The sequence below is a fragment of the Pelophylax lessonae genome (assembly GCF_965119305.1).
Source record: "Pelophylax lessonae genome assembly, chromosome: 3".
Lineage (NCBI taxonomy): Eukaryota > Metazoa > Chordata > Amphibia > Anura > Ranidae > Pelophylax > Pelophylax lessonae.
In genome coordinates, this window is record NC_138770.1 from 146,265,222 (window position 1) to 146,280,192 (window position 14,971).

At 42.3% G+C, this 14,971-nt stretch overlaps 1 protein-coding gene across 1 annotated transcript in view; it reads left to right on the plus strand.

Moving 5' to 3' along the window:
* The window catches only part of LOC309549222 (uncharacterized protein), a 29,093-nt gene extending 28,732 nt beyond the window's left edge, over positions 1 to 361 (plus strand). Inside the window, exon 3 of the mRNA XM_082249337.1 lies at positions 11 to 361. Within this exon, the coding sequence (XP_082105463.1) occupies positions 11 to 152 (142 nt within the window). The 3' untranslated portion in view covers positions 153 to 361. The remainder of the gene's footprint in view (positions 1 to 10) is intronic.
* The last annotated feature ends 14,610 nt before the right edge of the window (positions 362 to 14,971 follow it).

A 14,971-nucleotide genomic window follows, 5' to 3' on the forward strand; every position in this document is an offset into this window, starting at 1 on the left:
AATTTTTTAGGTTTTCAAACACATTTCTGGCTATAGCAGAGACATCAACCCCCATCACATATGACGATGTGGAGGAAGCACTGATGGACAGCATTGAGAAGGACTATTCATACGTTCATCCTACATCACCACTTCAATGTGAAGAAACATAGACAGAAAAATAAGCAACAGAACAGATCTAATGAAGTTGGTTCTATAGTTTTATGGGCTTATTTTATAGAACGAAGTGCAGTACCTATGTACAGTCTACACCAATCTTGCAAGTATCAACAGCTGAAAAGCTGCTAAAAGCAACATAACAGAAAACTGAGAGCCGCATGTAATTACCATGACACTTAAGCCTAGTCCACAAGGGTCAAATGTTGGGTGGCATCAGTCAGTTCAATAGAAGCGTAATAGTGTGTACTGCAGCCGGCCCGATAGAAGCCAACCGTTACGCCTGTTCCTGGGGGGGGGGGGGGGGGGGCATGACCGAAAAAAAGTCTGCCAATTGGCTCCCTATCAGTGCTGTCAGCCTGGCGGTGGGAGGGGGTCCGCCCTGCTGTCAGAACACAATAGAACAGCAGGAGAGGTTGCTGTACTAACATCAGATTGTGTTAGTACAGCAGCTCCCACCTGAGCTGTCAGGTTTTTTTTTTGTTCAGCCTGGTGGATTGAACAAAAAAAAAAACTATTTGTGTGTACCAGGCTTTACTGGGCATAGCTGCCCAATCCCCACTTCTGAGACACAAGTGATAACGTGTAATGACACACCTGCTATAAATTGTTTGGGTCCCATGTCATGTATAAAATTTAAAACTCTTGAATATTTGAAAGAATATTAAGGACATGTACTTGGGCATTGTTTTCCTGCATTTGAGAATGTATTTGAAACACTCATCACACCTATGTCAGCAGATTCCCAGTGTATTTGGTGGAATAATGTAGAAGACAGTTTAGAGGCTGCATTTCTCCTGCTTGGCCTGCTGTAAGGAAAAGCAATGGACGCATTTTCTTAGCAAATGCTGAATTGTTCTATCAAATAAAGGCAATTTGTCTTGAGGAAAGAAGGGAAATCCTGAGAAGGGGACATGACTAAAACGTTCAAATACATAAAGGCTATGATAAAGGTTCAAGAGGGTAGTACTTTTAATATGAAGCTATATTCAAGAACACAAGAACATGACCTCAAACTAGCCTTAAAAAGTATTTTCTTCTGAAAGTGTAGCTGATGCTTGGAATAGACTTCCAGCAGAGGTAATGAACCAGCCAATAGTAAGTGATCTTAAAGGCAGAGCTCCACCCAAAAGGGGAAGTTCCGCTTTAAGCACACATTTGGCATGACATTTTTTTTTTCTTTGGGGGGGGGGGCACAGGTACCTAGTTTTGACAGGTACCTCCTCCCACCTCCACTCGAGCCGCTTAGTTCTCCTCTCCTCTTTTCTCCTTGCATTCTTCTGGGACACGTCACAGGTCCCAAAAAATTGCCTGACCAATGGGATGGGGCTGTGCAGCTTGCACATGCACAGTACCACAGCTATCACAGCCACAAGCTGTCACAGCCGGGTGCCCACACTGGCAATGCCAGCGCCGTGGAGAGGAGAAGGAGAAAAACTAGGCTTTGGACTGCCAAATCTCTGGACCATGGGACAGGTAAGTGTATTTATTAATAGTCAGCAGCTGCACTTTTTGTAGTTGCTGACTTTTAATAAACATAAAAATTAGTGGAACTCCGCTGTAAACATGCTTGGGACAAACATACTGTAGATCTATAAAAACAGGTTGAAGAAAAGTGGGCAGACTCGATGGACCAATTGGTCTTTTTCTTAAATCACTCTTCTATGCTTCTGTACTGAAGGAACTTAAAACCCATTCCTTCCAGATAATGGAGACCCTCCGCATAGTCATGTATGTCACCCCCTGCTGCAGCAACCCAGTTTTAAAGAAACAATGATTTGCTATTTTAAATTCCCCCTGCTGCACCGGCTAATGGTAATATCTATTATGACACCTTGACCATGGACAATGGTGCCATATGATTCCTGCCCAAGCACATTAGTCCATAGGATCATGAAGCCAATAGCACAGTAGGAACCTGCTATTGTTTTATGGGGGCTGAGGAGATGGGAACTATCCACAGGGGTGGAAATTATCCAGGCCATTTTTATGTAAATCTCTTTTACTGTTGACACTTAATTGCTCTTGACAATCACTATATTACATAGCCTATGATATTTTGAAATGTACTTTTACTGACAAAGATACCAAAGCTCTGCTTTGTGTTCTGAATGACCTGTTATAAATTATGTTCATACATCTTACTATGTCTGTAAGTCTTCACTGAAGAAAAAAAGAAATACATTAAATAAAGCTGCTTATAAGCTCCTCATGATTTATTTTCAAAAGGACCCCAACATACTGTGGTCACACTATGATTATTTGGCATACTACATAATAAAATCTCTTTTTAACCACTTGCCGACCACCTGCCGTATTTATACTGTGGCAGGTTGGCTTTGTCCTGCAAAACGACGTACCTGTACGTCATTTCACGGGACCGCTGGTGGGGGCATGCGCGCGCCGCCGATTGGCTACAGGGGGAGCCAGTCAGCGGGTCTGGCGGCCGCGATGTCCGCCGGGCACCCGCGATAGCTCCCCGTGGAGACAGTACGGCTGTTCTATCAGTAATGAACACAGGGATCCTGTGTTCCTCTTATTTAGGAACACAGGTCTCTGTGTTCATTCAGCAAGCCCATCCCCCACACAGTTAGAAAGCACCCCCTAGGGACACATTTAACCCTTTGAGCGACCCTGGCGTTAACCCTTTCCCTGCCAGTGTCATAATGTCACTGGTCCCCCAAAAGTGTCAAAAATGTCAGTTAGGTGTCTGATCTGTCCGCAGCAATGTCGCAGTCCTGCGCCATTACTAGTAAAAAAAATGAATAGAAATTACATAAATCTATTCCATAGTTTGTAGACACGATTACCTTTGCGCAAGCCAATCAATATATACTTATTGGGATTTTTTTTTTTTTTTACCAAAAATATGTAGCAGAATACATATTGGCCAAAAATGATGAAAACATTTTATTTTTTATTTGTTTTTTATTGAGAATGTTTTATAGCAGAAAGTAAAAAATTTTTTTTTTTTCAGAATTGTCACTCTTTTTTTGTTTATTGCACAAAAAATAAAAATCGCAGAGGTGATCAAATACCACCAAAAGAAAGCTCTATTTGTGGGAAAAAAAGGAAAATTAATTAAATTGGGGTACAGCATCGCATGACTGCGCAATTGCCAGTTAAAGTAACGCAGTGCCGTATCGCAAAAAAATGGCCTGGTCATTAGGGGGTAAAACCTTCCAGTCCAGAAGAGGTAAATAGTTAAGCCGCATACACACAAGGCGTAAAAAAAAAAAGAGCACTTTTACAGGAGTTTGACTTTTTTCTTCCAGCAGGTAAATGCATCTATATGTTAGCCTATGGGGCCATGAACACTTAGGCATTTACAGGCATATTAGAAGTGGAGCATTTAGAGGTTGAAAAAAAAAATCACTTGCGTGGAGCATTTGGGTAGAAAAAACGCTGAACACACCTAAACATTAAAGGAGTTTTTAAGTTGCTATTTCCTCCCCTGGAACAAAGGCTTCCAGGGGAGAAAAAAAGAGTCCTGTGTGCATGAGGCACTGTGTTTTTCCAGCACTGGGAACTCATTGAAGAGAACCAGACATAACTGGGTTTAAACAATTCGATTCCTCAATTTTATAGTGGTTCTACAGGGTCCTTTCACACGGGCATCCCGATCAAGGTTTGTCTGTCAGTTTTTCAGGCAGACCTGATCGGACCCCCCCGGCAGTGGCGGCTGGTGCTCATAATTTTTTTTTTGGGGGGGGGGGGGGGGCGCAAAAAGAAAAATGTAATTGGTATTGGTGTGACTTTGAGGTCATGGTACAGGCATGGCACAGATGATGGTATAGGCATGGCACAGGTGATGGTATAGCATGGCACAGGTCATGGTACAGGAGATGGTATAGGCATGGCACAGGTCATGGTAAGGGCATGGCACAGGTCATGGCACAGGTGATGGTACAGCCATGGCACAGATGATGGTACAGCCATGGCAAAGGTGACGGTGCCACTATACCACCCAAACCTGCCACTATATGGCCTATACTACCCAAACCTGCCACTATATTGCCCTATACTACCCAAACCTGCCACTACACTACCCAAACCTGCCACTATACTACACTTTACTATACAGACCTGCCACTATACCACCCTTTACTATACAAACCTGCCACTATACTACCCAAACCTGCCACTATACCACCCTTTACTACCCACACCTGCCACAATACCACCCTTTACTATCCAAACTTGCCACTACACCACACTTTACTATCCAAACCTGCCACTATAACACCCTATACTACCCAAACCTGCCACTATCCCACCTTTTACTATCCAAACCTGCCATGATACCACCCTTTACTATCCAAACCTGCCAGGATACTACCCTTTACTAACCAAACCTGCCACGATACTACCCAAACCTGCCACTATACCACCCTTTATTATCCAAACCTGCCACTATACTACCCTATCCAAACCTGCCCTATACTACCCAAACCTGCCACTATACCAACCTATACTACCCAAACCTGCCACTATACCCCCCTATACTACGCAAACCTGCCACTATACTACCCAAACCTGCCATCATACTACCCTTTACTATCCAAACCTGCCGCTATACTACCCAAACTTGCCACTATACTACCCTATCCAAACCTGCCCTATACTACCCAAACCTGCCACTATACCGCCCTATACTACCCAAATCTGCCACTATACCGCCCTATACTACCCAAACCTGCCACTATACCACCCTATACTACCCAAACCTGCCACTATACCACCCTATACTACCCAAACCTGCCACTATACTACCCAAACCTGCCATCATACTACCCTTTACTATCCAAACCTGCCGCTATACTACCCAAACTTGCCACTATACCCCCCTATACTTTCCAAACCTGCCCTATACTACCCAAACCTGCCACTATACCATCCTATACTACCCAAACCTGCCACTATACCATCCTATACTACCAAAACCTGCCACTATACCGCCCTATACTACCCAAACCTGCCACTATACTGCCCTATACTACCCAAACCTGCCACTATACCACCCTACACTACCCAAACCTGCCACTATACCGCCCTACACTACCCAAGAGGAGGAGGGACAGGGTAGAGGTTGGGTGGGGCAACTGGTGGTGAGTAACTCTTAAGGCCTGGCTAGTAGCTCAGGACTTTAAATTTTGAGCCCTGTATATATACTGCTCAACAAAAATTAAAGGAACACTTTGAAAACACATCCGATTTCAATGGGGAAAAATCTCATGCTGGATAGCTATACTGATATGGACTCATTTGATGGAAATGAAAATTATCAACCTACAGAGGGCTGAATTCAAAGACCAAAAATGAAAATGAAAACAATTATGCAGCAGGCTAGTCCATTTTGCTGAAATTTAATTGCAGCAACTCAAAATTGTACTCAGTAGTTGGTATGGCCCCCTATGTGCTTGTATGCATACCTGAGAACAGTGGAGCATGCTCCTAATGAGACGACGGATGGTGTCCTGGAGTATTTCCTCCCAGATCTGGACCAGGGCATCACTGAGCTCCTGAACAGACTGAGATGCAACCTGGGGGCGTCGGATGGACCAAAACATAATGTCCTAGAGGTGTTCTATTGGATTTAGGTCAGGCCAGCGTGGGGGCCATTCAATAGTATAAATTCCTTTATCCTCCAGGAACTGGCTGCATACTCTCACCACATGAGGCCGGGCATTGTCGTGCACCAGGAGGAACCCAGGACCACAGCACCCGCATAGGGTCTGACAATGGGTCCAAAGTTTTCATCTCGATACATAACGGCAGTAAGGGTGCCATTGTTTAACCTGTAGAGGTCTGTAAAGGGAGGAGCCAGGAGCTGGCAATATTTCCCATACCTGACCTGTAATAATTTACATCTAGTAAGAGTTTCATCCTCACTATGTTACGAGGTGAAAGATTCGGTTGTGGGAAGACTTCTTGCTGCACTACACCAGCCCTTGCAAGTTATAAAGTGTATGCTATCTTGTAAGCTGGTAAGGGTACCATCACCATTCCCACTTTTCACGTGGTGTTGTGGAGGACACAAGTCTGTGAACCATTATTGCACTTTCTCATTTGCACTTTATCATCAAAAAGTTTCATGTACACAAGACTCTTGGGACTTGAATATTATATGCGTGTTTTCACACACACAGTGCACTTTTGTTGTGAATTTTATGTTTCTATCTTTATATTTTATTCTTTTATTTTATTTTTAAATAATTTATAACCTTTGATGTTTTTTTTGAGCATCACTTTTCAATTTCGATCACATTTTTAATGATGTTGATTATATATACTATCAAGCGCACTCATACACCTTTTTCCACTCAAAATATTGACACTTTGGGCCCAATTTGGACATTTTTACTCAGGGGTGTGCTCACTTTTGTTGCCAGCGGTTTAGACATTAATGGCTGTGTGTTGAGGGGACAGCAAATTTAAACTTTTATACAAGCTGTACATTCATTGCTTCACATTGTAGCAAAGTGTAATTTCTTCAGTGTTGTCACATAAAAAGATATAATAAAATATTTACAAAAGGGTGACGGGTGTACTCACTTTTGTGAAATAGTGTATGTATGTATGTGTATATATATATATATATATATAGTTTTTTATTTCTTTTGTTGCCACTATTTCACCCTATACTATCCAATTCTAAACCTGCTTCTATACTGTCTACCAAAACTTGCCACTATACTGCCCTATACTACCCTAACCTGCCACTATACTACCCAAACCTGCCACTATGCCACCCTATACTACCCAAATACGAAACAATCATACTTTATCCTTATTTTATTTATCACAGTCGGATCAATTAAATATGCTTTATGTTAATATTATTAAAGTTGTTGTCGTTAAGATTTATTTTTGTAGCTAAATTCTGCCTAAAACATTTAACAGTGTCATTTCATGAGATAATTTATAAGGGAGTGTTTAGGGGCGGGGCAGGGTAGAGGTTGGGTGGGGAAACTGGTGGCGAGTAACTGTTAAGGCATGGCTGCTATTAGCTCAGGACTTAAAATTTTGAGATATATACAGTATATATATATATATATATATATATATATATATATATATATATACTTCTTTTTTTGCCCTACAGGTTTTCTTTTGTCCTAGCTGGAAGGACAACTGCCCCCTGTGTTCTGTGGACCTAGTTGGTTACCCCCCTCCAAAAAGTGACAGGAAATGGTAATGTGCAATTGGCACCAAAAGTTTGGACGGCAGTATAGGATCAGGCGCTTAATAATATGGGGTAATTTAGGCTTGGCGCCTTATGCAAGCAGGAAGTGTCTTTTATAGAGGCAGCACAAGCATGTGTGCAGGGGATTACTCTTATTTCTGGTGCCAGGTGACACTACTGCCTTTAAGGAGGTGTAGGAAGGGTCCAGATGCCTGTTAATACCATAATTTCCGCCCACTGTTTTGCATCTAAGACTAACAAGTGTTGAATGGGGCAAGGGTGTGGGGCACAACCAGGCAGGGATGCAGAGTTTATAATTCCACTTGATCAAAGGGCCAGATCAACAGGCAGCAATCATGGAGGGAGAGACTGAGTGTAAGGTTCTGGCACTCTCAGTGCCTCCTATCACATCATTTCCGGGTGCGTTCCATCTACCTAGATAAATGAAGCACATATAGGTGTGTTTCCCTTTAAGAGTGCTGACATCATCATGAGGCGCCGGACTGAACAGCTATTTAAATCAGCAGCTTTCACTCATGTGGTCGTTCAACCTGCTTTGTGCCTTGATGCTAACCTGTCTTGAAGCTCTCATGCTTGCAAGCATACCTCGCTGTCGGAACCACGCTGCGCTGATCCCTGTATCCCGCTACCGGATCATCCGCTCTTGCCGAACCTCTCCTCTGCAACATTGCGACTAGTGATAAGTACCCCACAGGGGAAACCTCTATAACCTTCATACTAAAGCTTACACTATCTAGCTCTGCATACTAAGGACTATTATTACATCTGCATTATCTAAGATTGCTAGCTCTTGAGCCTACTACCATCTGCTCTTGCACTGGGTTGGTCTCTCCTGTATGTTCACCTGCTACTCTATCATCTGCTACCATACATGATTGCTAACCTATCTGCATCCCATCTGCTACTATCTTACTTTCAAGAACATTTCCTTTCAAGTGTCTGTCATCTACCATCTCTACCCAACCTGTCTCTTCAGCCTATCATCACTGTGTTACTATATACATAAGTCACTCTAGGAACATCTTATTGAGTGTGTGTATTTACTTGCTGAATTGAGATCATCCACACATGATGAGTCTTTGGGAGTTGGGATTGGTGTCTCAGCGTTTCTCTACATGACTACTGAAGTGGAATATTTCTGCAGCTGTAAATCCACATCATACATAAAACGCAGGAGCGTTACAGATTGAACGAACCAGATAAAATGGATTCAGCAGAAATGACCACTCAGGTGACACAGTTAACAAAACAAGTAACTGCGTTAATACACGCACTTACTGAATTAAAAGAAGACAATCAGGCTCTGACGCAGCAGGTGGCCAGACTGACACAGCCTACTGCTGCTCAACCCCCAGAACCTCTTGTCCTTCTACCAGACAGGTTTGATGGTTCCCGTTCCTCTTTTCTTTTTTTTCGTATGGATTGTGAGCTCCTATTTATCCTTAAGCCTAGGACCTATCATAATGACTTTATTAAAGTGCATGCTGCCATTAATTTGCTTTCTGGCAAAATGAAAACGTGGGCATACCAGAAACTGCAAGAAAAAAGTCCGATCCTAGACAATTGGGAATCATTTGCAATTGCGACGCACTCCCAGTGTCTCCCCTCCCAAAAATCTACTCCTAAACCTGCTCCAGGTAACCGCAGACCCCGGCTACCTAGGGGAAAAAAGGAAACCAAATGAATATGGTGATCCTGCCTGGTCATGGTCCAAGCCTGCCTTAAACAGTCAGCCTTGTCACTCTGACACATCTCATTTGAACCCTGATCCTACAGAGATGGATGAGGAGCCTATGGAGATTGGTGCCGTACATACTAAGTTGTCCTTACAAAAAAAAAAAGATCACAGGAGAATCTGTAGCCTTTGTTTTTATTGTGGAGAAGGGGGACATTTCATTACATCCTGCCCAACCCGACCCCATAGGCCTAAGGCTCTCCCAATGGAGGCCAGGCGAATCCGAACTGTCTTCCCTGAAAAACAGCCTGGAAATTACCAAGGCTGTTGCCAGCCCTGTCCCCGTTCTATATCAGAAAAGGACACCCAGAAATTGGCAGATGTTGGTATAGATACTCCTATTTTTGCAAGTACATTTCTAGCTTCCAATGAAAACATTGAGATTCTTGCACCTGACTGCGTACGCGCTTCTAATGGCACGGTGGTATGTAGGAAGGATCTGAGGATGTTTGAAGAAGCATTGGTTGCTAGGATTACTTCGGATGGTTATGCGTCCGATTCTAGTGAGGGGTTCATGTAGCAGACACCCTAACAACAAGTCTGATCCGATTTTCATATCGGTAACAAGTGATCCGATTCTCACATCGGTTACCAACCTGATCCGATTTTCATATCGGCAACAAGTGATCCGATTCTCACATCGGTTACCAACCTGATCCGATTTTCATATCGGCAACAAGTGATCCGATTCTCACATCGGTTACCAACCTGATCCGATTCTCGTATCGGCAACAAGTGATCCGATTCTCGCATCGGTTACCAACCTGATCCGATTCTCATATCGGCAACAAGTGATCCGATTCTCACATCGGTTACCAACCTGATCCGATTCTCGTATCGGCAACAAGTGATCCAATTCTTGCATCGGTTACCAACCTGATCCGATTTTCATATCGGCAACAAGTGATCCGATTCTCATATCGGCAACAAGTGATCCGATTCTCACATCGGTTACCAACCTGATCCGATTCTCATATTGGCAACAAGTGATCCGATTTTCATATCGGCAACAAGTGATCCGATTCTCACATCGGTTACCAACCTGATCCGATTTTCATATCGGCAACAAGTGATCCGATTCTCAGATCGGTTACCAACCTGATCCGATTCTCATATCGGCAACCAGCTTTATCCGATTCTCGCATCGGCAACCAGTCTTTTCCCGATTCTCATATCGGCAACCAATTTTATCCGATTCTCGCATCGGCAACCAGTTTTTTTTTTCCGATATTCACATCGGCAACCAGTCTTATCCGATTCTCGTATCAGCAACCAATCTTATCCGATTCTCGCATCGGCAACCAGTTTTTTTTTTTCCGATTTTCACATCGGCAACCAGTCTTATCCGATTCTCGTATCTGCAACCAGTCTCATCCGATTCTCGTATCGGCAACCAGCCTTATCCGATTCTCGTATCGGCAACCAGTCTTATCCGATTCTCGTATCAGCGACCAGTCTTATCCGATTCTCGTATCGGCAACCAGTCTTATCCGATTCTCGTATCGGCAACCAGTCTTATCCGATTCTCGTATCGGCAACCAGTATTATCCTATTCTCGTATCGGCAACCAGTGTTATCCGATTCTCATATCGGCAACCAGTTTTTTCCGATTCTCACATCGGCAACCAGCTTTTTCCGATTCTTATATCGACAACCAGCCTTAGAGGCCTTCCGGAGCCGGCCTTACGGGGGGGGGGTACTGTAAGGTTCTGGCACTCTCAGTGCCTCCTATCACATCATTTCCGGGTGCGTTCCATCTACCTAGATAGATGAAGCACATATAGGTGTGTTTCCCTTTAAGAGTGCTGACATCATCATGAGGCGCCGGACTGAACAGCTATTTAAATCAGCAGCTTTCACTCACATGTGGTCGTTCAACCTGCTTTGTGCCTTGATGCTAACCTGTCTTGAAGCTCTCATGCTTGCAAGCATACCTCGCTGTCGGAACCACGCTGCGCTGATCCCTGTATCCCGCTACCGGATCATCCGCTCTTGCCGAACCTCTCCTCTGCAACATTGCTACTAGTGATAAGTACCCCACAGGGGAAACCTCTATAACCTTCATACTAAAGCTTACACTATCTAGCTCTGCATACTAAGGACTATTATTACATCTGCATTATCTAAGATTGCTAGCTCTTGAGCCTACTACCATCTGCTCTTGCACTGGGTTGGTCTCTCCTGTATGTTCACCTGCTACTCTATCATCTGCTACCATACATGATTGCTAACCTATCTGCATCCCATCTGCTACTATCTTACTTTCAAGAACATTTCCTTTCAAGTGTCTGTCATCTACCATCTCTACCCAACCTGTCTCTTCAGCCTATTATCACTGTGTTACTATATACATAAGTCACTCTAGGAACATCTTATTGAGTGTGTGTATTTACTTGCTGAATTGAGATCATCCACACATGATGAGTCTTTGGGAGTTGGGATTGGTGTCTCAGCGTTTCTCTACATGACTACTGAAGTGGAATATTTCTGCAGCTGTAAATCCACATCATACATAAAACGCAGGAGCGTTACACTGAGTTGGGTAGAAAATATCTTGCCTAATCTATCAGACTTGATTCACCAATGACTGGTGCTTTATCCGAACATGCAACAGCTAAGGTTAGCAGCTTAGTATCTAAACGTGAACTGTTGTAACCCACTGAGGGCGGACGGGCCTGGGCGCGGACACCCCCCTACCTTTTTTGACCCACCGCTACTAATTCTCCTTCCATCTCTTTCATTACTATTGCTTGGTCCCTAGTGGACCGCTTAACCCCCCTTCTCTCTTCCCCTTCTTTCACCCTTTGCTTCCCTTCTCTTTGCTCACTTCTACCTTTTCTATTTTTGTCTTGTTCCCCCTTTTTTTTTTCTCTTCTCTCTCCCTGCTTTATCGTTCTTACTCATTACAGTGCACAGCCGGAGAGCCGGTGCCCCCCCCCTCAGTTTAGGGAGGGGGGCCAGGGCCGGGGGTCTGGGGCCTCCTCCCTCCTAGAGCGCAGCGTGTTCCCTTGTGGGGCGCCGGAGGGGGGGGGCTCGGGCCCCTGGCCAACCTGGCGGCCGATTCAGGCTGCCATTCCTAGTATTATTCTGTTTCTGTTGCATTCTTTTTTGTTTTTTTTTTATTTTACACCGGCCATATCTGTATCAGTTGTGCTTTGATTTATATTATGGGATGTTATGCTATCTTTGAGATATATGATCAAGCCTTATGGGTGTAAATTGCACTGTTGTACACTTTGTTTACTTTTTGCAAAACTTTAATAAAAAATATTGGAAATTAAACGTGAACTGTTAAGAATCCATCAGCTATCAGAGTTATTGACACTATCATGGCAAGTAGAAAGTAACAAATTCTATGAAAAAGTAAAAAAAAAACGTTTAATTTGTGGTTATGGAGAAACAAAGAGCCCCATAGGATTCCAGCTCCTCTACCAGAGTTCAATCAAAAGGAGCTTGTTGGTTAACACTCTGGTCCTCAGGTGAATCAGGATGAACACAAAGCAGCAGCATATGCGGATGATTTATTATTTTATATTACGAACCCTAGGATTACACTCCCAAACATCCAAAAAGAATTAAAAGAGTATGGAAAACTCGAAACAAACTTCAAAATAAACCCAATAAAATCCTTAATATCAGTTTAAATACTCAAGAAGAACAGATATTAAAAACTTACTTCCCATATACTTGGGCAAAAGACAAGCTAAAATATTTAGGGATATATATAACATCACAAACTGGAAAACTCTACCAAGCTAATTTTATACCCTTATTAAATGAAATAAAAACAGATATAAGAAGGAGATCAAATAATCAAATGTCATGGGTCGGAAGAATAAACGTAGTTAAGATGTTTATGTTACCAAAGATTTTGTATAAATTCTCTTTATTACCAATAAACATTCTCTCAACCTTTTTTAGGGTAATAAAAACCTTACTAACAAAATATATATGGCAGCGGAAAAAACCCAGAGTGCAATATAAGATTCTCACAAGAGGTAAAACACAAGGTGGATTAGCAACCCCAGATATAGAAAGGTACTATAAGGCGGTAATTATCACGCGAATGATTGATTGGACAAAAGAAGCAACGGGGAAAAGATGGGTGGAGATAGAATGCACACAAAATAACACTCACTTACACAAAACAATATGGATACCACCAAAATATAGGGAATCACAAGGAGCACATGAATTAACAAAGGTAGTCTATAAAACTTGGGTTAGGATTAACAAACAATTGAAATGGGAATACAACTCACCAATGATATCACTAAATGGCACAAAATACTTCCCACCAGGGAATGAGGGAAAATATGCAAAATGGATTGGAAACACTCAATTAAAGGATATACTTCACAAAGGCCACATTAAGACACTTTAAAATTTAAAACAAAATGATAAAGATATGAAATTAAACGAATGGAAATATCTCCAACTGAGCCATTTTGTAAAATCATTACCACAACCGGTTAGTACAATAGAATTAAATTATAAGTGTTTGTTAAGATGGTATATTACACCAGAATTAATAAACAAATATCAACCGGACAAAACAGATGAATGTTGGCGGGAATGCGGATATACCGGAACAATGTATCACATGTTCTGGGATTGTCCAAAAATTAGAGAATTTTGGACAAAGGTCCGACAAATTACCGGTGAAATTACGGATATGACGATCCCAAACGACCCATGGGTATGCCTATTTCATAAAACAACAATGCCACTAAAAAAAATATAAAACAACCTTGGTCCCAACCTTATTAAACGCAGCAAAGGGAATAATACCAAAAACGTGGAGAGTGGTGGACAGTCCAAAGTTAAAGGATTGGTGTAACAGGATAAATAATATCTTTAAAATGGAATATATCGGTAACACTCAAGAGGAGATTCCAATAAATATGAAGGAAAAATGGGTAAAATGGATAGACTTTAAAAAATCAATTAAGTACATTGAAATTAATGCTTAAACATCACTGTAGTGGGGGAAAATAGAAGGAAGAGGGCTGTATGGGTAGAGAAGGGGAGCATGTGGGGGGTAGGGGAAGCAAGGGGGATAAAGTATTATACGACTACATTGTATTAAATATTTTCTATGCTTTTCCAAGTTTATGTTTCCTTTGCGATTCCTTTTTGGAATCTTTTGTGAGATACATGTAAATTTTATATGCAAATAAAATAAAAAAATTTAAATACAAAAAAAACACTCTGGTCCTCAGAGCTTTACGAAATCTTCCTTTGAACCCCAATGAGACTTGCTCAGACAGAAATATTACTGTGAAGATGGTGCTGCTTGTTGCACTAACTTTTGCTAGGAGAGTAAGTGAGATTCAGGCTCTATCTATTGAAGAGTACAAACAAATGGCCACTGCCCACATCTATAACTGGCCTTTGCAACAAATAAAAGGATGACGCATCTCAAACAAAACCTAAAAACATTCTCAGAGCCTCCATAGTGGAAGCACATGCATTATAATGGATAGATAGAGGGTAGATGAGCCTGAAGGGATCCCACTCTGAATTAAAGGCACAGGGGCCCACTGGACACTCAGCAAACAGCACAATGGCAGCAAGGGTGTCCAGTGCATCCCCTCACCAGTATGCCAACAGTACAAAAAAAAGGCCACTCCCCACACCTATAACTTGCCTTCACAGCAAGGAGCACATGGAAGGGCAATGCATGCCAAACAAAACCAAAGTAAATTCCAAGCTCAACTTACCGACTAGCCTGCAACCAACCAATTATACTGTCTAACAGTATGTGTTTAAAACAGGGGTTTCGTTTGCACACATTTGCAAATACATGCGAAAGCTGCAGAGCCACTTTATGGCACCCCAGTATTATCTGCATTTCTAACTCTATAATTTTT